Genomic DNA, 26,168 nt, shown 5'->3' on the forward strand with positions numbered 1-26,168 from the left:
ATATTTTCTGTTACTTCATATATGACGAATTATTTTCAAGTTGAACATGCCATTAAAGCAAGAAATCACTTTAATATATGAAACAAAAAATTCAGGGTAAAGTTAGGGATTTTTCTCAGATTATATTTTTCTCATTCCTTAAAATTTGGGGGCGGGGCACACTCTGTGATGCTCAGGGTTTATTCTGGACCTGTGCTCACGGACGACTCCTGGTGGTGCTCTGGGGAATATATGGACTGCTAGGGATGAAACCCAGTTTGACCTTATGCAAGACAAATGCCCTACTCTCTGTACTACCTCTTTGGGCCCTTGATTGATTTATTTTAAAGTCACTTGATCACGTGATCACTTGCTACCCCATTACTCATCGATTTACTCGAGCGGGTGCCAATAACGTCTCCATTCATCCCTGTTGCGCGCTAGCATAGCCCAATAGCACCTGCTCATTCTAGGAGTATGCAGAGCCTCAAACTGATCATTCAGGGTCTTGATGAAGAAGTCTGACCATCTTGTAGGTGGGCGTCCATGCGATCTTTTGATGTCCCATGGAATCCAATCAGTAATGGCTCTAGTCCAGCGGTTGTCTGTAAACCTCATTACATGTCCAGCCCATCTGATTTTTGATGTCTTGGCAAATGAGACAGCGTCCCTGATTCTTGAGCGTTGACGAAGATCAGAACTCCGGATTCTATCTCTCATTTGAGTGAAGCGTGATATTCCAAGCATAGTTCTTTCGATTCCTCTTTGAGAGACCCGAATAGCGTTCTCATCCTGTTTTCGTAGGACCCAGGTCTCTGAGGCATATGTTAATGCAGAAAGAACAGTGGAATCGAAGAGATGTGCTCGGAGCTGGAGGTTATTTATCCTCTTAGTTATTTCTTCAATGCTCTTGAAGGCATTCCAAGTCGCTCTCTTCCTCCTGCATAACTCAGGTGCCAGGTCATTCATCATGTTGATTTCTCGACCTGGGTATATATAACTGTTGCATTCGGAGATGGTGGTTCCGTTGACAGCGAATGGAACATCCGGAACAAGACTGTTTCTCATGAACATTGTCTTCGTGAGATTCAGTTGTAATCCGACCTTTCCACACTCACGGTCGAAGTCGGCCAGCATTTGTGCCACTTGGCTAATGTTTGGTGTTATTAGAATGATGTCATCAGCAAAACAGAGATGGTGTAGTTGCCGATCATCTATCTTCACTCCCATTCCTTCCCATTCCAGTCGTTGCATGATGTTCTTGAGGGTGGCACTGAAGAGTTTTGGTGAAATGGTATCACCCTGCTGAATCCCTCTCTTGACATGGATGATTACTTCTTTGTAGAATGGTGAGATCCTGGTAGTGAATACGTAATAGAGCTCATGGAGGATCCTGATGTATTGAGTTTGTACGCCCTGATTGGCTAGGACTTCAATGACAACTTCCGTCTCAACAGAATCAAAGGCCTTCTTTAAATCAATGAACATTAGACAGAGAGGCATCTTGAACTCTTGAGAAACCTCAATGAGCTTGGTTATTGTGTGGATATGGTCGATGGTGCTGAATCCTTTTCGGAACCCAACTTGTTCACGTGGTTGTCCTTCATCTAGAGTTCTGCCAATCCTATTCAGGATGACTTGAGTGAACAGTTTGTAGATGACAGACAATAGGCAGATTGGGCGATAGTTGCCAATGTCGTGGATGTCTCCCTTCTTGTATAGTAGTACAGTCCTGCTGATTTTCCATTGGAATGGAACCTTGCATTCAGACAGGTAGCGTGTGAAGAGCTGAGCCAGTGTATTGATGAGTACTCACGGTAAGTTCTTCAGGTGTTCAGGTCTGACCTTGTCTGGGCCAGGTGCTCTTTGTTTCTTTACCGACGAGATGCATGTTGGATTTCAGAAGGGAGAACATTGGGAATAACATATCCATCCTGCGGAATTTGGTATGTGGGCAAGTGGACGTGACTATTAAAGAGATCTGAGTAGAAGTCATGAATAATCTTCTCCATTGCCCTTCTGGAATATGTGATAGATCCATCAGGATGTCGGATGGCAGTCATCTTGGTCTTGTAGTTGGTAAAGGACAGGCAGGCATTACGAATGCTTTTCCCGGCTTCTGCCGCATCTACCAGCACTGCTGCTCTCCTGTCTTTGAGGTCATCCTTGATCGCTTCTCTGCACTGCCAGCTCAGATGTTGCTTGCGGTTGCCTGAGGCATGTGCCAAGCCACGTTGGCAAATAAGTTCAAGAGTGTTTGAAGAAAGGCTTTTTTTGTAGTTATCTCTCTCTTGGCATTCCTCACACAATCGTGGAGGTGCTGAATCATTTGATCGTATTCCTCATCAATGTTGTCAATGACAGCATCTTCCCATGTTACCGCAACAGAACCAAAGAGCTCCCAGTTGGTGGTCGTTCTGGGAGTTCTCTTCTTAAACTTTGCATTCCTTTCTCCCCATTCTGTGAGGTAGAATTTTGCATGAAGGAGACGGTGGTTCGATCCCGTTTGGAATTTGGGGACAACAGTAACATTGGTTAGGCAAAACCGCTGATTGAATGTGATGTGGTCTATTTCATTGTGGAACCATCCACTGGGAGACTCCCATGTCCAACGTTTAGATTCAGCCTTTTGGAACTGTGAGTTACCGTGGATGGTCTTGGTTGACATGATGAACTCAGACAATCTGTCACCCTGTTCGTTCCATTTTAGGCCATGGGTCCCAATGTGGAGTTCATCAGCTGATCTTCTTTGTCCTGTCTTGGCATTAAAATCACCGACAATAATCTTGTAGAAGGTGTGGTCTTCTTTATAGTCATTTCAAAGTCAAATTTAATTAATTTATCATTCATTTAAAGTACTCTAAAATGGCAGGAATATTTTTTCACCCCTTCATATGTGTATAAGTTTCAGCACACCCATCACCAAAGTTGTAGTAATCTCACATTTCCATGAACTGTCTTCACTACTGTGCTTTTCACACTAGTCTTACATCTTGTTTCTTATATTCATTTTTTCCTTTTTTTAGAAAATTTCTGGAATTAGGCATCTTTAGACCTTAACTTAGATTTTCATAGAGATGAAAATTGTTTGCAGTGTACTATGTGCATCTGTCTGTAACATCGTTTTACTTAGTATTTGGTCCATCATTCTTCCAGAAGGTAAAACAATGTTCTTTGAACTTGGAGCATAGGTTTTACAAAAATAATCTCTATTGAATATCATTCATAGGGTACCATCATCGAGGTAAAGACTATATTTCATGCTCTTGTCCTTTCACTCACATAACTGGCTCATTTTTATAGGGGCTTTCCTTGATGAACTTTAAGGGAGCCTTTCGGGCCTAGCCATGCTCAGCTGGTAGCATGGGTCTGATAATTTAATCCTTCAACCCAGTGGTGCTTGGGAGACACCAGGGATATATCCAACTTTCTCAGGAATAGTCAATATTGGGGACTGAACTCAGGGTCCCAGACAAGTTAGGCATATGCTCTATCATTTTTAACAACCTCTCCTGCTCTGGTGTAAAATTGCTGAATTATATGTTTTGCAACCCTAAGCTAATATCTTCTATAATCATTTCAATACCTTCTGAAAATAATAAAGTCTTAATTATTAAAATTTTATGCAAAATTACTGATTTCTTGGGCACACAAGTGGATGATAGTACACTGTCAGATGATATATAGTTGAAGATAGTACATTGCATCAATCTTTTGCTTTATCTCCCTCAGCAACTGCTTCAGTTCAGAGTTCTTTAATAAAATGCTGAAGAGAATAGTTATTTTTATAAGCTATTTCCGACTCCAGTAATCATTAAGAATTGCTTATCTTTTTGTGGTTCTTTTGACCAAAATTCTGCCTAAGGTGAAATTAACTTTAGAATATATGTCCTCTCTGAAGAAGTTAAATTCAAGTCAGCCTAAAGTGTAATCATTTCTCATTGGTGGAAGAATTGGATGGAGATTTATTTTTCATTGTATACTAATTTATAGCTTACAAATATTTTTCAATTAAAATAGAAAAATATGAATAAGCAAAAATATCAAAACTATATTATCTCTGGTTAAACTTATGTTATATGGGAAAAATCACAAGATTAGAAAACATTATTAAAATAGCACTTAAAATTAATCATTAAATTAAAAGGCAACACTTCTAAGGAAAACTACTCTAATGGTTAGTTTAAAACAACTTCCAATCAGTAATTTCCAACAAGTTACTTTAAAAATTAATTTCAGTAGCAACTATAGTTCTTAAATAGTTTTTAAAATCTATAGAGCATGGACTTGTTTAGGAGAGTTATAATAAAGATTTGGGCACATATTAAATAAAATATTTAAGTGGCAGTGTAATGAAGAAATTTGAATAATTAAATAACTCAAATATGGTCATTTAATAATACTTAGGAGGCTTTAGCCATACTTCAACCTACAATTTTTGGCAATAATTTTTGTTGCTTATATTATTTTATCATATGGAAGGTTTGGGTCAAATCGGGTGCTCAGGAACTATTCCTGGCTTGTTGCTAGGAAGTCACTCCTGGAGGTGTTCAGCGGGTCGTATGTGGTGTTGAGAACATAATAAATTGGGTTAGCTGAATTCAAGGTGAATCTCTTAACATACTTCATATAACTCTGATTTCTTGTTTGTTATAAACAAATACCTTGAATCATTGGTTAAAATATTTCAGGAATAAATTTTCCAGCCTCTATGGATATTTTTGAAATATGGTTGAGTAACAAATTAAATGTAAAACAAAGTTTTTTAAAAGGAGTAGGGCTATTTAGGAGCATAAATGGGTGCAGTAACAGCTTGGGACTCTAAGCGGCGCTGTTTATCTACTTGGAGAAAATGTAATCAAACACCATCCCGATACTCACATCAGCTCTGAGCAAACACCCGCAGATCTCACAAGCCAACGCAGGATGCAGTGACATTCCATCCCTAAACTGGGAGCCGCACTTGTGTTCCGTAAGACTGTCTCCACAGATGCAGCCAAAAGGTAAAGATATATTTCCCTAATGAAAATTTTGAGAAGATACCGTTGCGAAAGAACAATGGCCAGCCCAAATTCTTACCGAGGGCGCAGAGACGCGGTCCTGCTGTGCGCGCTCCTGGGCACTCTGTGGGAGCTCGGGAGGGGACAGATGCACTATTCCGTGCCTGAAGAAAGCGACAAAGGATCCTTTGTGGGGAATATCTCCAAAGACCTGGGGCTGGAGTCACAGGACCTGGAGAAGCATGGAGTCCGCATCGTCTCCAGAGGTAGGACGCAGCTCTTTGCTCTCAATCCGAGAACCGGCAGCCTGGTCACCGCGGGCAGGATAGACAGGGAGGAGCTCTGCCCCCAGAGCGAGCCTTGTCTGATTGACTTTAAAGTCCTGGTTGAGGAGCGAGTGCAACTTTATGGAATAGAAATCGAAGTAACTGATGTGAATGACAATGCCCCAAAATTTCAAGCCGAAAATCTGGAAGTGAAAATTAATGAAATTGCTGCCCCAGGCACAAGATATCCTCTCCCAGAGGCGGTCGACCCGGATGTGGGCGTGAATTCCCTCCAGAGCTACCAACTCAGCCCCAACAACCACTTCTCCCTGGATGTGCAGACCAGAGACGATGGAACTCAGAACCCAGAGCTGGTGCTGGAGCGCGCCCTGGACCGCGAGGAAGAGGCTGCTCACCACCTGGTTCTCATCGCCTCTGATGGAGGAGAGCCACGTCGTTCCAGCACACTGCACATCCAGGTGACCGTGCTGGACACCAACGACAATGCTCCAGTTTTTGCTCAACCAATTTATCGAGTGAAAGTTCCAGAGAGCGTGTCCCCGGGGACCAGGCTGCTTACTGTAAGAGCTACTGACCTGGATGGAGGAACTAATGGAGTAGTGACGTATAAGTTTTTGAAAATTAATGAAAAACAAGCAACACTGTTTCAACTAAATGAACATACTGGGGAGATATCAACAGAAAAGAACTTGGATTATGAAGAATGTGCTTTTTATGAAATAGAAATACAAGCAGAAGATGTGGGTGCACTTTTGGGGCGGACTAAAGTGCTCATTTCTGTGGAAGATGTGAATGACAATGAACCTGAAATCATCATTACATCTGTGTTTAGCCCAGTCTTGGAAAATACTCTTCCTGGGACAGTAATTGCTTTCTTGAATGTGCATGACCTAGACTCTGGGAAGAATGGGCAAGTTGTCTGTTCCATAAGTGACAATTTACCTTTTCAATTAGAAAAATCAATAGATAATTATTATAGGCTGGTGACACGAAAGTATTTGGACCGAGAAAAATTCTCCGTCTACAACATCACAGTGATGGCCTCGGATCTAGGTACTCCACCACTGTCTACTGAAACATCTATCACCCTGCATGTGGCAGATACCAACGATAACCCACCCACTTTTACTCAGGCCTCCTACTCGTCCTATATCCCAGAGAACAATCCCAGAGGTGCCTCCATCTTCTCTGTGACCGCCCATGATCCCGACAGTGACAGAAATGCCCAGGTCACTTATTCTTTGACTGAAGACACCCTCATGGGGGCACCTCTCTCTTCCTATGTCTCCATCAACTCGGATACTGGTGTCTTGTATGCGCTCAACTCTTTCGACTATGAAGAGATCAGAGAGCTGCAGCTCCGGGTGACAGCCAGCGACAACGGGGACCCTCCACTCAGCAGCAATGTGTCTCTGAGCATATTTGTGCTGGACCAGAATGACAATGCTCCTGAGATCCTGTACCCCACGCTCCCCATGGATGATTCCACTGGAGTGGAGCTGGCCCCTCGCTCCGCAGAGCCAGGCTACCTGGTGACCAAGGTGGTGGCAGTGGACAGAGACTCAGGCCAGAACGCCTGGCTGTCCTACCGCCTGCTCAAGGCCAGCGAGCCAGGGCTGTTCGCTGTGGGGCTGCACACGGGCGAAGTGCGCACTGCGCGTGCCCTGCTGGACAGAGATGCCCTCAAGCAGAGCCTGGTGGTGGGGGTCCAGGACCACGGACGGCCCCCCCTGTCGGCCACGGTCACACTCACCGTGGCCATCGCAGACAGCATCCCTGATGTGCTGGCAGACCTGGGCAGCATCAGTGCCCCCACCCAGCAGGACGACTCAGACCTGACGCTCTACCTGGTGGTGGCGGTGGCCGTGGTCTCTTGCATCTTTCTGGCCTTTGTCATCGTGCTGCTGACATTTAGACTGTGGCGCTGTAGAAAATCAAGTCTACTCCAGGCTTCAGATGTTGGATTTGTAGGCCTTCCAGCTTCCAACTTCCTGGGGGTGGAGGGAGTACAGGCTTTCCTGCAGACCTACTCGCATGAGGTGTCACTGACTGCGGACTCTCGAAAGAGTCACCTGATCTTCCCTCAGCCCAACTATGCAGACACGCTCATCAGCCATGAGAGCTGTGAGAAAAACGATTCCTTGTTAGCATCCATAGACTTTCATGAATGTAAGGATGAAGGTCCTTCAGGTCAGCTGGTGAGTTATACTTTTTTCTTTACTCAGAGGACTTTGAAGAATAGATTTGTATTTTGAAATAAATACATAAGTTAGCGATCTGTAAATATTTGGTGGAAGAGTTTCCAATCAGTAATGGTGGGAGTGGTGTTCTCCTGATCATAGTTGACCAGCAGGGTTCATTTGCTGCTAGGGCATAGCTCTGTGGTGAGTCTATGAGCTTCCTAGGCCATTTTCTGATAGTTCCTGGGGTTGGGACTCCAGTCTTTGAATATGCAAGGTATGCACCCCTAATGCCTAAGTTATTTCCTGGGTCTCTTAAAAAATTTCAAACATTATGCCAGTATATTTTGGGTTATTTTAGTAGTAATACTACTAATAGTCTACAGTTATCAGTCTGTTTCACTTGCTTTCCAGAGGCTCAAACACAGGGATTAAATATGAATTCTCAATCTTTTAAAACCTATTATATTTCACTATAGTTTTCTTTTGTCACTCATCATTTATGAAATATTTATCTAGTCTGAAGGGATAGTACTGGGGTTAAGGAGTTTGTCTTGCCTGCTACTGACCCTTGTTCGATCCCCAATGCAGCATATAGTCCTCTGAGCATCACTGCGATTGTTCTAAGTAAAAAGCTGAGAGTACCTATGCACTGCCAGGTGTGGTCCTACCTTCCCTCAAATAGTTATACAATCTCCCACTGCATGTTATCATATGCATATATATTTCAATTTATATAATCATACTTAAACTGAGGGAAATTTATTAATATTTCTGAATTTAAAGCCTATAGTGCCGTAGAGTAAAAGCTATCTTACAATTTTTAATGGTTTTGGATATAAAAATAGATTTTATTATTTATTTATGTTATTTGTTTTGGGTTTGGGGTCACATCCAGCTGCACTCAGGGCATATTCTTGGTTCTGCACTCAGAGATCACTGCTGATGGTGCTTGGGAGACAATATGGGGTGCTGGGAAATGAACCTGAGTCAGCTACATGCAATGCAGATACCTTAAAGCTGTACTATCTCTCCAGAACTAGAAATTATTTACTCTAAGAAATAATTTATAGTCTTTTCTACTCATCTGATGACACATTAGTGGTTAGTTGTATCAAAATGTTATAACAAGGAATACTGAAGATAAAGAGTCCTAACAGAATTGTTTAGGAACCAGAGAAACAGTTAAGCGAATAGGTACTTGCCTTGAGCTCAAAGGATATAGGTTCGATCCCTGGCACCCCATGTGATCCCCTGAGCCCATCTGAGTGATTCCTGAGCACAGAGCTAGGAGTAAACTCTGAGTACAGTTGTGTTTCATCCAAAAACAAAAATTATATTTTGAAGGTTATTGATGAAGATATAGGGCTCAGTAAAGAGGTTTAGGGGTTGGAGTGATAGTACAGCAAGTAGGGCATTTGCCTTACATGCAGCCAACGCAGGTTTATTCCCAGCATCCCATATGGTACCCCAAGCACAATCAGGAGTAATTCCTGAGTGCAAAGCCAGAAGTAACCGCTGTGCATTGCTGGGTGTGCCCCCCCACAAAAAGCCAAAAAGAAGAGGTTTAAGAAATTTCCAAAAGCCTAGTTCTAGGGGCCAGGGCATTGAGCATAGCCTGATGTATCTTGAAGAGTTCACAAATATTTTGTAAATATGGTGAGTTAATTTAAAAATTTTGCAGTGTTTGGGTGCTCAGTTATTTTGGGATAATTACATTATTGATACTTTATAGTTATAAAAGAAGTATGGAGGAAGGAGAGATAACTCAAAGGATTTCAGGAGGTTGTAATGTGGGCTTTTTTCCATCTAAAGCCCCAGGGTTCAGTCCCAAGCACCTCCTTTCCCCCAGAGCACTACTCGGAGCACTGAGCACTGTCTGATATTTCCAACAAAGCAGGAAAAACAAAGTATGTGGGAAATTGCTGATATAAAAGATCCGTATTGTGGCTGGAGCAATAGCACAGCGGATAGGGCGTTTGCCTTGCACACAGCTGACCCGGGTTCGATTTCCATCATCCCATATGGTCTCCCCAAGCACTGCCTGGAGTAATTCCTGAGTGCATGAGCCACCAGTGCTTTGCCGGGTGACCCAAAAAGAAAAAAATCCTTATCTTGCTCAAAGTATGTTTGACCTATTATATGGAAAATAACAAGTTGAGAAAATAGAAGATATTAGTAATCATGTAAACAAGCATCATAGGTTAATCTCTCTAATTTCAAAATTATTTTTATCTGTAAAACATAGGTGTAAGGAAGTTATAGTCTACAGGAATATATCTCTGTGATTTTCTAATGAACTTATCTACATTTCCTCAGTAATTTTCAGGAATTTTCGTACTAAATTGAGGATGACATACTGTAATTCTGAGATATTAAAAAGATGGTAGGGTTAAAATTATTCCTTGTCTTTAGTTACATAAATGAAATATTAGGTGCAAATATAAAACTTAATTTAAAACTAGAAAATGATGTTTTCAGAAGAGGAGATACTTGAGGATTGGCTCAAAGTTGAAAACTAAATACAATCATTTTTCAACTCTATTGAGTGCCCTTTTCTGTGACATAAAATATCATTCGATTATGTTGAATGTTGGTGGAATGGGAGACATTGGAAATGAATCAAACTGCTTCATACTGCTTCCGTGATCATAATTTATAGAGAAATGAATTTGTGGAATCAGTAGATGATAAATTTTCAGATTTAATTCTATGTGTTTTCATGGTTACATCACCAGACAGCCAAGTACTTAGCAGAAGGGAAGAGTTTAGTGTATGTTGAATGGTGAAATGATGGAACAAAATACGTAGGCATATAAACACTCAGCGTGGTAGTAATGTTAACTGAAACAAGAGAAAATATATGGAAGCTTTATAATGTATTAAGCATAGTAACATGAAAGACATTATTTGTTGGCTTAGGCCAAGAGGAGTTACTGTGGCTGGTTAAACCAAAGCAGCAGAGGCTGCTATTTCCCAGTGCGGACTCTGGGCGCCGCTGTTGGCCAAAGTGCGGAGCCTGGAGCCCGCGAGCTCCTCGCGCAGCCGCAGAGCACCTTCCCCATCTGAGACTCGCGAGCGCCAACCTTCCCACCGCTTCCTCCGCCGGACAAGAAGAAACCCGGACCCCACGCAGGACAGAAAGCGTCGTGGGAGCCCCGGACATCCGCCGCAGGGACCGTCTGTAAGGCGGCGAGCGCGCTGGTGAGCGAGCTGAGGGGAGCTAGCGGGATGGGGAGCGGCACCGGGCAGACACTCCGGGCTGAGGCGCGGCCAGGGCTCTTTCTCTTCCTTCTGGCTTTGTTGCGACCGGCGCTCGCCCAGCAGATCCGCTACACGATCCCCGAGGAAATGCCCGAAGGCTCGGTGGTGGGGCACCTCGCCAAAGACCTGGGGCTCGGGGTGCACGAGTTGCCAACCCGCAAGCTGCGCGTGAGTTCCGAGAAGCCTTACTTCTCGGTGAGCGCGGAGAGCGGGGAGCTCCTGGTGAGCGGCAGACTGGACCGCGAGCAAGTGTGCGGGAAGAAGCCCGTTTGCGCCCTGGAATTTGAGGCGGTGGCCGAAAACCCACTGAGTTTTCATCACGTGAACGTGGAGATCGAGGATATAAATGACCACGCCCCCAAATTCACGCACAGTACCTTTGACTTGCAAGTAAGTGAGTCCACACCTCCAGGCACGCGGTTTATATTAGAGGTAGCAGAGGATGCGGATACTGGTGTAAATTCTCTGCAGGATTATAAACTGTCTCTCAACCCTGCCTTCTCGTTGATCAATAAGAGGAAAAAAGATGGTAGTAAATACCCAGAATTGACATTGGAGAAACCCCTAGACCGGGAGCTACAGAGTTACTACCCTTTAATCCTGACCGCTTTGGATGGCGGGAATCCACCCTTAAGTGGCACCACTGAGCTCCGGATCCGGGTTACTGATGCCAATGATAACCCCCCAGTATTCAGTCAGGAGTTATATAGAGTTAGCCTTCCAGAAAATACACCCCCGGGTACCTCTGTACTTCAGGTATCTGCCTCGGACCAGGATGAGGGCATCAACTCGGAAATCACTTATTCCTTCTCCAGAACCTGGCAAGTCTTTAGTCTGAATTCAAAGAGTGGAGAAATTACAACTCTAAAGTCACTGGATTTTGAAGAAATCAAAGAATATTCTATAGTTGTGGAAGGGAGAGATGGCGGAGGGCTGGTTGCACAGTGTACAGTTGAGATTAGCATTCAAGATGGAAATGACAACAGCCCCGAAATTACATTCCATTCTTTACTGGAAATGATTCTGGAAAATTCAGTACCAGGAACAATAATTGCTTTGGTCAAAATACATGACCAAGACTCCGGGGAAAATGGGGAAGTTAATTGTCGATTAGAGGGTGACGTCCCTTTTCAGATCATCTCTTCATCCAAAAACGTATATAAATTGGTAACGGACGGAACCTTGGACAGAGAGCAGACTCCAAAGTACAATATTACCATCACAGCCACAGACAGGGGCCAGCCGCCACTCTCCTCCAGCAAAAGTGTTATTTTGCGAATCGCGGACGTTAACGACAACGCACCGGTTTTCCAGCAGGCATCCTACGTAGTCCACGTGGACGAGAACAACCCTCCCGGCGCCTCCATCGCTCAGGTCAGCGCCTCCGACCCCGACCTGGGCGCCAACGGCCACGTGTCCTACGCCATCGTGTCCAGCGACCTGGCGCCGCGCGAGCTGGCGTCCTACGTGTCGGTGAGCGCGCACAGCGGCGTGGTGTTCGCGCAGCGCGCCTTCGACCACGAGCAGCTGCGCGCCTTCGAGCTGACGCTGCAGGCCCGCGACCAGGGCGCGCCCGCGCTCAGCGCCAACGTGAGCCTGCGCGTGCTGGTGGGCGACCGCAACGACAACGCGCCGCGGGTGCTGTACCCCGCGCTGGGGCCCGACGGCGCGGCGCTCTTCGACACGGTGCCGCGCGCCGCGCAGCCCGGCTACCTGGTCACCAAGGTGGTGGCGGTGGACGCAGACTCGGGACACAACGCCTGGCTGTCGTACCACGTGCTGCAGGCCAGCGAGCCCGGACTCTTCAGCCTGGGGCTGCGCACGGGGGAGGTGCGCACTGCTCGCGCCCTGGGCGACCGGGACGCGGCGCGTCAGCGCCTGCTAGTGGCGGTGCGCGATGGGGGTCAGCCTCCCCTGTCTGCCACTGCTACTCTGCACCTGGTCTTTGCGGACAGCTTGCAAGAGGCGCTCCCTAATCTTAGTGACCGTCCTGAGCCTTCTGACCCTCAGGCAGAGCTGCAGTTTTACCTGGTGGTGGCCTTGGCTCTCATTTCAGTGCTCTTTCTCCTGGCTGTGATTCTAGCGGTAGCTCTGCGCCTACGAAGCTCCTCCAGCCCCACTTCTTGGAGCTGCTTTCAGCCTTGTCTTTGTGTCAAGTCTGGACCCGTAGTTCCCCCCATTTACAGTGAAGGGACTTTACCTTATTCTTACAATTTCTGCGTTGCCCATACTGGAAAGACGGAGTTTAATTTTCTAAACTGCAGTGAGCAATTGAATTTAGGACAACAAATGCTTTTGGATGATCCATCTGGGGCTTTAGTTCCACTCTCTAAATCCAGTGTGTCAAACTCCCACCCTGAAACACTAATGGAGGTAAGTTTCGTTCACGTTTCTATTATTTTTCATCACCTAATTTTCCAAATGTACATGAAATATTTCACATTTTCTAATCTAATCACTTAGATATGGTAGAGAACCAATCAGAATACTATGCCTCCACTTCAGTTTGATGAATTAATGTTTGTCACATAAAATTAAGTAATCCTACCAAGTTTGGATTTTCAAAGTACAGTGTGCTCTTGCTTCTCAACGGAAGTGTTATAACAATTTCTTTCTTTTCGGGGCCTATGAAATTTATCCATTTCAGTATATTTTATTAAACATATGTAAATTATATTGTATGTAGGTAAACAAATTGTAGTAGTCAGCCATTTAATTCATTTTTTAAAGCAAAAAACTAGTACTGGGTTATTTTCCTTCACTGATTTCATTAGTGCAGTCTCCATCCCTTCATTATATTCCTTCATGTCTAGTAAGTAATATATTTTCTTTTATGTTTGCTTGTCTTTGAGCACACTTAGTGAAGCTCAGTGGTCATTCCTGGTCCCGAACTCAGGATTATTCCGGACAGTGCTCTGGGAACCAAATGGAATTCTGGGGATGGAATTCATGTCAGCAGCATGCAAGACAAGCACTTTACCTGCTGTACTATCACGCCAGTCCCAACAATATATTTTCTAATTTAGTCACTTATCTTAGGTATGGTAGAAAACCACCCATCTTCCTCTTATCAGGAGATACTTAGTAAAAGAAAAGGAAATTTTATTGCTTCTGTCACTTGCTGTCACTCTTGATGTCTTTTCTGAAGAAGATTCTAAGTCTTATAAGATGATTTGTCTAATTTGAGGACATGAACATTAGTGACTAGAGGTTTTTCTCAGTGTTTCATCTGTAAGAAGGATGCATTCTCAATTTTCCATTTTAAGGAAGAAACTATTCATTCCATACATTTACACAGTTGCGATTACATAGTTTACATCTTTTTGCCAAGTTTTTGGGGGAATTTTTTTCTTTTTTATATAAACTACTAGAAGAAATTTTCTATTTTGGTACATATTGTTTACTTGTTAGCTTTCTGTTATTTTTTTCCAAGTTATATCTGTTTAATTGACATTTAGAGTTGCAAGTATTAGAATACTTTCAGTTTACATAATTTACTGATGTAAGGATTCACATGGGAATTTTCCAAATATGCATTCGTATATACCTGTAAGACTAAACAAAAAAGTTTTTAAAAGGTTAAAAAGTCACAAATACATAAAATTTAAAAACCAGTAATTTTAATATTTACCAATATTGCACTGTAGCACTGCAGCACTGTCCTCCCATTGTTCATCAATTTGCTCGAGCAGGCCCAGTAACTTCTTCATTGTGAGACTTTACCAATATTTGGTGAGAAAGAATTCCCTACTTTTGTAAAAATGTTTATGCAAATCTTATTCCAGGAATTTTAGTAGCAAAATTAAGCTTGTAAAGTAATTTCAAAATGAATAATCTACACACATATATTCAGTATAATTACATAACTTAAGTTTATAATATTCATTATACATTTGTATAAATTTGTTCCATATATAGAGGCTGTGTATATACATATGTAAAAATTTAGAAAATACTAATGTATTTTCAAAGAGTATTGCCCATTATGATTACTTCACAAAACATAAAATGGAGGGAATAAAATATTGTTTTAATAAAAAAGGAAGAGTCATTTACACATATAGAGATAACTAGTAAAAAAAAGTCCTTCCAAAATAGAGTAAGTTAATTTGAAATTAAATTGAAAAATGGTGATTTAATGATACACAATAAATTTCCCATTACATTTTATTTCCAACAATTGGTAATGAAATTATGCTCGGTGGGTGTAGTAATGACTTAAGGCTCTGAGTGCCGCTGTTCACCAACTCAATCCGCATTCCTCACGAATATCAGGATGCAACCACACAGAGCCCTACGGGTTCCACAAACCCAATCCCAGGATGCAACCAAAACCAGCCTCTTGGATCAGTCCGACTTTCTCTGGAACAGAAAACATCATCGTATTTTGTGAGGAAGGAAAAAGAGCCTAAGGAATCAGCGTGCATAGAAAGCATTCTGGAGGAGGGAGAATCCAGAGAATAACAACAATGGCTGCTCCAAAGAATCCGCGGCACAGAGGAGTGGTCCTGCTGTGCCTCTTCCTGGGGAGAGTATGGGAGACCGGGGCCAGTCAGATCCACTACTTGGTGCCAGAAGAAACAGAGAAAGGATACATCGTGGGGAATATCTCCACGGACCTGGGGCTGGAGTCCCGCGAGCTGGTGGAGCGCGGAGTCCGCATCGTCTCCAGAGGTAGGACGCAGCTCTTTGCTCTCAACCCCCGAACCGGCAGCCTGGTCACCGCGGGCAGGATAGACAGGGAGGAGCTCTGCGCCCAGGGCTCCCGGTGTCTGGTTAACTTTAAAGTTCTGGTTGAGGACAGAGTTCAGCTTCATGGAATAGAAATTGAAGTAACTGATGTGAATGACAATGCCCCAAAATTTCAAGCAGAAAGTCTGGAAGTGAAAATTAATGAAATCGCTGCCCCAGGCACAAGATATCCTCTCCCAGAGGCGGTTGACCCGGATGTGGGCGTGAATTCCCTGCAGAGCTACCAACTCAGCCCCAACAGCCACTTCTCCCTGGACGTACAAACGGGAGATGATGGGACTCTGAACCCAGAGCTAGTGCTGGAGCGTGCCCTGGACCGCGAGGAAGAGGCTGCTCACTACCTGGTCCTCATCGCCTCTGATGGAGGAGAGCCGCGTCGTTCCAGCACACTGCACATCCAGGTGACTGTCCTGGACACCAATGACAATGCTCCAGTTTTTGCTCAACCAACTTACCGAGTGAAAGTTCCAGAGAGCGTGTCCCCAGGTACCAGGCTGCTTACTGTAAGAGCCAGTGACCCGGATGAGGGGACCAATGGACAAGTGACATACAAGTTCTGGAAAATTAGTGAGAAACAATCACCCTTGTTCCAGCTAAACAAACATACTGGAGAAATATCAACAGAAAAAACCTTGGATTATGAGGAATGTACATTTTATGAAATGGAAATACAAGCAGAAGATGGTGGGGGTTCGAAGGGGCGGACTAAAGTACTTATTTCGGTGGAAGATGTAAATGACAATAAACCCGAAATCATTGTTACATCACTGTTTAGTCCAGTGAGAGAAGATGCTCCTCAAGGAACTGTAATTGTTCTTTTTAATGCCCATGATCAAGACTCTGGGAAGAATGGAGAAGTTATCTGTTCCATCCAGGACATTCTACCCTTTAGACTGGAAAAGTCAGTCGAAGATTACTATAGACTGTCAACAGCCCGAATTCTTGACCGAGAAAAGAACTCTGAGTATAACATCACAGTGACTGCAACAGACAGAGGAATGCCACCTCTGTCCACAGAAATTCACATCACTCTGCAGGTGGATGACATCAATGACAACCCACCCTCCTTCTCTCAAGCTTCCTACTCAGTCTACCTCCCTGAGAACAACGCGAGAGGCACCTCTATCTTCTCAGTGACAGCCCATGACCCTGATAGCAATGAAAACTCAAGGGTTATTTACACCTTGGCAGAAGACACCATTCAGGGGGTACCTCTCACCTCCTACGTGTCTATCAATTCCAACACAGGTGAACTGTATGCACTGCGGTCTTTTGACTACGAACAGTTCAGCTATCTTCAAATGCAGGTGAAAGCAAGAGACAGTGGGGACCCTCCACTCGGCAGCAATGTATCACTAAGTATATTTGTGCTGGACCAAAATGACAATGTGCCTGAAATATTGTACCCCACGCTCCCCACTGACGATTCCACCGGGGTGGAGCTGGCCCCCCGCTCCGCAGAGCCAGGCTACCTGGTGACCAAGGTGGTGGCAGTGGACAGAGACTCTGGCCAGAACGCCTGGTTGTCCTACCGCCTGCTCAAGGCCAGCGAGCCAGGGCTGTTCACTGTGGGGCTGCACACGGGCGAGGTGCGCACTGCACGCGCCCTGCTGGACAGAGATGCCCTCAAGCAGAGCCTGGTGGTGGGGGTCCAGGACCACGGACGGCCCCCTCTGTCGGCCACGGTCACACTCACTGTGGCCATCGCAGACAGCATCCCTGATGTGCTGGCAGACCTGGGCAGCATCAGTGCCCCCGCCCAGCAGGACGACTCAGATCTGACCCTCTACCTGGTGGTGGCAGTGGCTGTGGTCTCCTGTGTCTTCCTGGCCTTCGTTATCATGCTGCTGGCGCTCAGGCTGAGGCGCTGGCATGCATCGCGCCTGCTGCAGGCTTCTGCGGGAGGCTTGGCTGGCGTGCCCGCCTCGCACTTTGTGGGCGTGGATGGGGTGCGGGCTTTTCTGCAGACCTACTCACATGAAGTGTCGCTGACTTCGGACTCTCGAAACACTCACCTGATCTTCCTGCAGCCCAACTACGCGGACACGCTCATCAGCCATGAGAGCTGTGAAAAAAGCGAAGCTGTATGTGTTTCTGATGATTCCAAGTTTCCTGCAGAAGCCGCACCTTTGGTTCCTGTGAGTTGTTTTTCCTTTACTTTCTATTACCTTTGGGGTGTTTCACAGTAAGATTAAAATAAGTTGGTTTTTGCCTCTTCCTCATCATATAAGTTTTGACAGGACCTAAATTCTGCTCTAAAATCAAAGGGAAATTTTTATTAGCTTCATCCTTGGTATAATTTTCACTTTCATAATAACCAACCTACAGTCAATGAAAATGATGACTAAAATGATGAATGATGACTAAACTCTTTGGGTAGGGGTACTTGATGCCTCCTATAATTTACTAGAAACTCTTAAGGACCGATTTCCTGAAATTTATTATTTTAATCACCTTCATTGGCTCCAATGTGAAAAAAATCTTACTCTAAAACCATATCTGCAGCTAACTCTAATTTGATAAGGGTAAATTAATCATAAAGCAAAGTGCTTCCTTGGAGAGACAACACTGTCCTGTCCACTGTCCTCCCATTGTTCATCGATTTGCTCGAACGGGCCCAGTAACGTCTCCATTGTGAGACTTCTTGTTACTGTGTTTGGCATATTGAATACTCTCGGTAGCTTGCCAGACCTCCAAGAGGGGCGGAGGAATCGAACCTGGCTCAGCCAGGCTGGCTGTGCGCAAGGCAAATGCCCTACCACTGTGCTATCGCTCCAGCCCAGGTCTACGGCCATACCACCCTGAACGTGCCCAATCTCGGAGAGACAACACAAAGCCCAAATTCACTGCTTCTACTCTTCTATGACAAGCCAATATACCTTAGAGGTGATGTTCCTCTTGACCTCTACAGTCTCTACAATTATATTAATAAATGTATTCAGATCATTTTAGAACAAGATTCCAACTTTATTATACATTTCTAAATCTAATAGAACTTTAAATTACTTTAGTAGGAAACTGTTTAACATTATTTCTCCTCTAGTGTTTTAATATTTATGCTAGAATGATAAACTATTTGAAGTTCTTAACTCATCTGTTTGCTCAAAAGAGATTTATTGATGTGAGGACACTGGTGAAGGGAGTGGTGTCGGAACATTGTATGATTGAAACCTAATCATGGACCACCCTGTAACTGTATCTAAGTGATTTCATTTTTTAAAATGTGAGGACCAAATACAAAGATAAAATTTATTCTTCAAAAAATTTATTAAGGTTCCAAATACATAATACGGTGTTTAGGGGCTTTTGCCTTGCATGTAGCTGATGTAGGTTCAATTCCTGGCACCCCACAGAGTACCCTGAGCACCCCCAGAAGTGATCCTTAAGTACAGAGCCAAGAGTAAGCAGGAGCACCGCTGAGTGTGGCACAAAATCCAAACAAACAAAATGCCAAAACCCAATGGTTATTCTTGAACACTGTTATTCATGGTTCTGCTATTCAGTCTCTAAGACTATAAATAAATTTAGATATTGCAGATTTTTTAGGAAAACCTACTTAGGAACTGCTAGAGAGATAGACTATAAGGTGGGTTGTTAGAAAAATCAAATAGTAGCTTAATTTGATGTAAAATATTGTGTTATATAAAGTAATAATTATATACCAGGAAACTTTGAAAATAAACTTGAAGCTAACACTTTGAAGTCTACACTGAGCATTTGATCCATGATCATTGATGATGACTGGCATCTCCATGGAAATATAGCAACATTTTGTTTACATTATTTTTGTTTACATTGTTTTTATTTTGTGTTACTTATAAGAAATAAGGATTTGGTTGTTTGGAAATTCATTATGACACACAGACATAATATTTCAAATACTCTTTCTTATGCCATCATTATTTTAATCATGAAAAGAACTTTCGTAATGAGGGTTCTCAGCACTCAGTATTCTTGGACATTAAAATATTTTTTAATTTTCAAAACTATAAAAGCTTTTCGAAGGAGTATATGTCATGATGGATAATTATTTTCTCCTCTATTTCACTTTCTTTAAAAATAGAATATCTGCATGATAACTGGGAAAACTGGAAATACCAAATTTCTAGCTTCCTTTGATGCTATAGGAATTGTATATTGGTAATAGATTATATAATATCAGCTTTAAAATAAGATAATTGCTCATCTTCATATCTCACCTGAAAAGGCTAAACTAAAACATGTCAAATTTAACTAAAAATAGTGGAGTGCAAAGTATATTAAACGAGGATATTCTTGCAGTTGAATAACTACATGGAGTCAATAATAAAACTTCTATTTTTCTTTGAAACCTTCATAAATATCTTGAAAGACAGAATTACAAGCATAATCTGTAATATAGTGGTAAAACTTTAGGAGTAGTATAAAATTTCATTTCGAATATATATCCATAATCGTGTGTATGAGGGATAAATTGTATTCAAAAGTTGGCCTGTGGTTCCACAGGCGGCCTCTGGGCGCCGCTGTCGGCCAGTGCAGGGCAAGCTAAGAGCCGGGATATTCCGCAGCCTGTAGCCTGGGATTCCCAGAGCAGTCACCAACACACAGAGAAAGAAACCCCCTTACACCCTGGGAACTCTTGGCCGCGGAGACTCCGCCCGGACTACTCGGATTCTAACCCTAAAGACTGGGGCTCCCCTAGTCCCTCTGGAGCCATAGTGAGCGTTTTCTCCCAACTGGAAGACTGGGAGCCGGAGAGAAGAAGAGCGCGCCATGGGAGGGAGCTGCGCGCACAGACGCCCCGCCGGCCGGCCGCAGGTACTGTTTGCCTTCCTGCTGCCTTTGTTCCACCGCGCGCTCGGCGAGCCCGTCCGCTACTCCATCCCCGAGGAGCTGGCCAAAGGCTCGGTGGTGGGGAATCTCGCCAAGGACCTAGGGCTCAGTGTCCTGGATGTGTCTGCTCGCAAGCTGCGCGTTAACGCGGAGAAGCTGCTTTTCTCTGTAGACGCGGAGAGCGGGGACTTGCTGGTGAAGGACCGAATAGACCGAGAGCAGATATGCAGAGAGAAAAGAAGGTGTGAGTTGCAGTTGGAAGCCGTGGTGGAAAATCCTTTAAATATTTTTCATATCACTGTGGTGGTTGAGGATATCAATGATCATGCCCCTCGGTTCGATAAAGAGGAAATACTTTTAGAAATCCCTGAATCTGTGTCCGCAGGTACACGAATATCCCTGGACCCTGCAACTGATATCGATATTGACTTGAACTCAGTTAAAGACTATCAAATAAATCCTAACCCTCATTTTTCATTAGTAGTTAGAGTTAATCCTGATGGTGGCAAATACCCAGAGTTGTCTTTGGAGAGAGCCCTAGACCGGGAAGAGCAGCAGTCTCATCGTTTGACGCTCACTGCCGTGGATGGAGGGGATCCGCCTCGAAGTGCTACGACAAGAATAGAAATTTTTGTTAGGGACACCAATGACAACTCCCCGGTGTTCAGTAAAGACGAATATAGAATCAGTGTTAGTGAAAAGCTACCTCCTGGGTCCTCTGTGCTGCAAGTGACGGCAACTGATCGGGACACGGGGATCTATGCTGAAATTACCTACTACATCAGGAGCACTGCTCAAAGTACAAGGCACATGTTCTCGTTGGATGAGAAGACAGGGATGATTAAGAATGACCGGTCATTGGATTTTGAAGAGGTAGAGAGATACACCATGGAAGTGGAAGCAAAGGACAAAGGGGGCCTCTCTGGTCAATGTAAAGTGATTATAGAAGTTCTGGATGAAAACGACAACAATCCGGAAATAATCATCACTTCACTGTCTGAGGAAATTCGGGAGGATTCCCGCCCTGGAATGGTTATTGCTCTCTTCAAAACGCGGGACCGAGATTCCGGGGAAAATGGAGAAGTCACGTGTAATATAGGAAGAGATGTTCCTTTTAAGATACTTTCTTCAGGTAATAATTATTACAAACTAGTGACAGACGGGGCTCTGGACAGAGAGCAGACTCCGGAATACAATCTCACCATCACAGCCACCGACAGGGGCAAGCCGCCCCTCTCCTCTAGCTCCACCATCACCCTGCACATTGGCGATGTGAACGATAACGCGCCGGTTTTCCAGCAGGCATCCTATGTGATCCACGTTGACGAGAACAACCCTCCCGGCGTCTCCATCGCCCAGGTCAGCGCCTCCGACCCCGACCTGGGCGCCAACGGCCACGTGTCCTACGCCATCGTGGCCAGCGACCTGGCACCTCGCGAGCTGGCGTCCTACGTGTCGGTGAGCGCGCACAGCGGCGTGGTGTTCGCGCAGCGCGCCTTCGACCACGAGCAGCTGCGCGCCTTCGAGCTGACGCTGCAGGCCCGTGACCAGGGCGCGCCCGCGCTCAGCGCCAACGTGAGCCTGCGCGTGCTGGTGGGCGACCGCAACGACAACGCGCCGCGGGTGCTGTACCCCGCGCTGGGGCCCGACGGCGCGGCGCTCTTCGACACGGTGCCGCGCGCCGCGCAGCCCGGCTACCTGGTCACCAAGGTGGTGGCGGTGGACGCAGACTCGGGACACAACGCCTGGCTGTCGTACCACGTGCTGCAGGCCAGCGAGCCCGGACTCTTCAGCCTGGGGCTGCGCACGGGGGAGGTGCGCACTGCTCGCGCCCTGGGCGACCGGGACGCGGCGCGTCAGCGCCTGCTGGTGGCGGTACGCGATGGGGGTCAGCCTCCCCTGTCTGCCACTGCCACTCTGCACCTGGTATTCGCGGACAATATCCAAGAGGTATTGCCAGAATTTAGAGAGCACCAGGAGCCCTCGAATCCCCAGGCTGAGCTGCAGTTTTACTTGGTCTTGGCGTTGGCCTTGATCTCAGTGCTTTTCCTTCTGGCAGTGATTCTGGCGATCGCTCTGCACCTTCATCGCTCCTCCAGTCAGGTGGGATGGGGCTGCTTTCAAACTGGTCTCTGTGTCAAGTCTGGACCTGTAGTTCCGCCCATGTACAGTGAAGGAACTTTGCCTTATTCCTACAATATGTGCGTGACCCATACTGGAAAGACCGAATTTAACTTCCTAAAATGTAATGAGTCTTTACATTCCACACAAGACATAGTTTGTGGAGATTCTCCTGGGGCTTTAATTCCACTTCAGGATGGGAATGATTTGACTTCACATCCTGAGACCTTAACACCGGTAAGTTTCACTGTTGTGTCTTCCGTAATATCAATGTTTCATATTTCAGGGATCCTTCATATTTAACGTCGTGTTTGTGGAATCATGGCTAGTCATCATCTTGTGTTTCAGTGCTCTTTTCTTCCCTTTTGGACCACACCCAGCAGTGCTCAGGGCTTACTCCTGGCTCTGTTCTCAGGGATCACTCCTGGTGGTGTTCAAGGCAACCTATGTGGTGCTGGGAATTGAACCTGGGTTAGCTGCTTACAATGCAAGCACCTTACATGTTGTACTAGTTCTCTGGCTCCTCATTTATGTTTGTTGGTTATTATTTATTTTTATTTTAAGGGCACCACATCTGGCAGTTCTTAGGGCTTTCTCCTGTCTTTGTATTTTAGGATTACTCCTGCCCGACCTGGGGCACCATAAGTGGGACCAGGAATTGAAAGGATTGGCCATGTGTAAAACAAGCACCTTACCCCCTACACTACCTCTCTGACCTTGATTATAGTTTTTAAGATTTACATGGTTCATAAGTTACTTTGTAGGGACTGGAGAGATAGTATAAGATGTTGGGCCCCCGGATCTATCCTTCTTACTAAATACTGTCCTCAGAGCACTTGCAGGTCTGATTCCTGAGCACAGAGCTAGGAGTCAGCCTTAAACACTGCCAGCTATGGCCCCAAAACAAAATAAAAAGTTGCTCTGGGACTAGAGAGATAGCACAGCGGGTAGGGCATTTGCCTTGCGTGCGGCCGACCCAGGTTCGATTCCCAGCATCCCATATGGTACCCTGAGCACCGCCAGGAGTAATTCCTGAGTGCAGAGCCAGGAGTAACCCCTGTGCATCGCCAGGTGTGACCCAAAAACCAAAAAAAAGTTGCTCTATAATTCATAGAGAGAGTCACTAAATTGGAGCTGTCGCCAAGCTCTGTTAGCAATAGAGCCAGTGATCTTAGCTTCTTATCAAATAAACCTACAATAAGATAGCTGTTCAAATCTGGTAAGGTTTAGGATGAATTTTATAGATCCTAGTTTTATAGTGTTACATTGTAACCTTAATATATCAAAGTAGGTGCCCCTTTCAAATAGCATTTACTGCAACTAATCTTGTAGGTGTGTTTGGGCAACTTTCTTCCTTTATTACTTATTGATTTTCGTTTTAAAACCACACATTGTGGTCCACATGGGGCTACTCCTGACTTTAGGGGTCACTCAGGCAGTTCTCAGGACACCAGGCAGTGCTGGGAGTCAAGTTCTAGCCTCTTGACAATTAACCCATTGTCATCGCTATTTCTCTAGCCCCCATATTCACTGGTTTAATAATTCTTAAAACTGTGAGATGGTATGTAGATTCATAGTCCTTGTATGCCAAGTTATAGGTGTCTGCATTTTTCTTGAGATAAAAGTCAAAGCTTTATTTCCATTGACAAGTTTTTTATGGTCTGCAAAGCTTAATATAAACTACAAGAACTTTCCTCTTCAACTTTTGGTTCTTCTGACCCTTATTTATTTCCCTTACCTTGGAGTTCAAATTGCATTCTTCAAACTTTTTTCTTTACATTTACAATATAAAATAATTCTAAGGAAGTAAATCATTTTGGGTTTTGTTCTCCATCTCAGTCTAATTGTGACATATTCAAAGGGTTCATTCTTGGAGACATGTGACATAAAATATTGTTTTCTGTATAAGTAACAAGTGAGTGTCTAAACCCCTTCCTTACCTTAGAGGGAGAAATGTTACTGGGTTACTGGACATATATAAATGAAGATGTGGAAACCTGGCACCCTGAAAAATGCAGAAAGGTGTTGGGGAGATAACTCAATGGACTGAACACAAATTGTGCCTGCAGGAGACCGGTTTAATCCTGTGCAGCAGTGGTTCCCTGAGCACCGATGGGAAGTATCGCTTGAACAGTGCTGAATGTGGTCCCAAAACAAACAGAGAAAGAAAAAAGGGGTAAAGAATGTAGCTCAGCAGTGTGGTAGAGCACATGCCTCACTTATGTGGGGCACCATACTCACACACACAAAGCCAGAATAAGAAATGATTTATATTTGATCAATGTCCTGATGAAAACAGACTTTACATAAGCATGTAATATATATAATATATAATATATATTGCTTTTTTTGGGTCACACCTGGCAATGCTCAGGGGTTATTCCTGGCTCCACACTCAGGAATTACCCCTGGCAGTGCTCAGGGTATCATATGGGATGCTGGGAATTGAACCTGGGTCAGCCACGTGCAAGGCAAACGCCTTACCCACTGTGCTATTGCTCCAATCCCTATACATTATTTTTTAAACACTGTATCACTATTTCTAACTTTATTCTTTTTCACAGAATTTGACCTTCTGTGCATATTCCTCTTTCCATTGCAACACACACCTATTCCTTTTAGTTTATGATTACCTCTCTAATTCTTTAAATAGTTCAAATTAACTTCTTATGACATATGCCTATCATAAAATTATTATTTAAAGAATGATTTGTTGACGTTCAATATTTTGAAAACCTTCCATAACTCAGTTTTTAACAACTTGCACTGATTAAGGAATATAAAAACATATCATTGAATTATAGGTACATATCTTATAGTCTCTGTATGAATACCTAGTATATGTCACTATTTCAAATAAAGCAGACCTTTTCCAACACAGCTAGAAACTTAAAATAAGCACAACTTGCCTTTCAAATTTGGTTTATTTATATTGGTACAACGTGTTGTAAACAGTTAACGGTTTTGGTTTAATAATTTATTGTAATTTTCATTCCTTTTTATACCCTCACCCCAATAAACAATCTACAGACTTAAGGATATTAGTAGTTAAGGATATTCGTGGAGAAACCAAAGAAATAATGCAAAATAAAATATGGGTTTGGTCCCTAATATCATACACTCCCCCCCAAAAAATTAAAGTATGAGAAAAAATAATCTGTTTTCCTAATGCAAATATTATGGATGCAGTAACAATTTGGGACTCTGGGCGCCGCTGTTCGCCTACTAGGAGAGAAACGCTGCCCGCGCTCAATCCCGATTCTCCGGACTCCGACTACACAAAGCTTCAGTTCCTACGAGTAAGCTCCGGGATCGCAGCGAAACTCACTCCAGAATTTAAGGTTCGCAGGCCACAGAGACTCCCTGCACCCCAAGAAAGAGAAAGGAACCGGTCAAAGCACACAGCGCGTCTACCGAGGACTTTGGGACCATTCCGAGCCCCGGTAACAATGGCCGTGCGAAGGCTCCGCTGGCCCCGCCGCGCCCTGCTCCTGCTCCCGCTCAGGCTCTGCCTGCTCCTCGGTGAGCCGTGGGGGACCGAGACTCGGCAGATCCGCTACTCGGTGCCTGAGGAGCTGGACAAAGGCTCCTTCGTGGGCAACATCTCCAAAGACCTGGGGCTGGAGCCCCGCGAGCTGGCGGAGCGCCGCGTCCGCATCGTCTCCAGAGGTAGGACACAGCTCTTCGCTCTGAATCCGCTGCGCGGCAGCCTGGTCACCGCGGGCAGGATAGACCGGGAGGAGCTCTGCGCCCAGAGCGCGCCCTGTCTGGTG

At 44.6% G+C, this 26,168-nt stretch overlaps 1 protein-coding gene across 18 annotated transcripts in view; it reads left to right on the forward strand.

Moving 5' to 3' along the window:
- LOC130032902 (protocadherin gamma-C5) overlaps positions 1-26,168 on the forward strand; it is a 194,854-nt gene that overhangs the window by 72,201 nt on the left and 96,485 nt on the right. The window contains exon 1 of one of the 18 annotated variants that reach the window (XM_056124543.1): positions 4,963-7,464. The exons of 13 other annotated variants lie outside the window; for them this stretch is intronic. In XM_056124543.1, coding sequence (XP_055980518.1) covers positions 5,002-7,464 — 2,463 coding nt within the window. In that variant the 5' untranslated portion in view covers positions 4,963-5,001. Of the gene's footprint in view, positions 1-4,962; positions 7,465-10,461; positions 13,084-15,124; positions 17,601-20,067; positions 22,633-25,560; positions 26,166-26,168 lie in introns of those variants that run through there. 4 more of the 18 variants (XM_056124561.1, XM_056124552.1, XM_056124555.1 and 1 more) reach the window with 4 other exon arrangements.

Source organism: Sorex fumeus, unplaced genomic scaffold, assembly GCF_029834395.1.
Source record: "Sorex fumeus unplaced genomic scaffold, SorFum_2.1 ptg000051l, whole genome shotgun sequence".
In the NCBI taxonomy this organism is placed as follows: Eukaryota; Metazoa; Chordata; class Mammalia; order Eulipotyphla; family Soricidae; genus Sorex; species Sorex fumeus.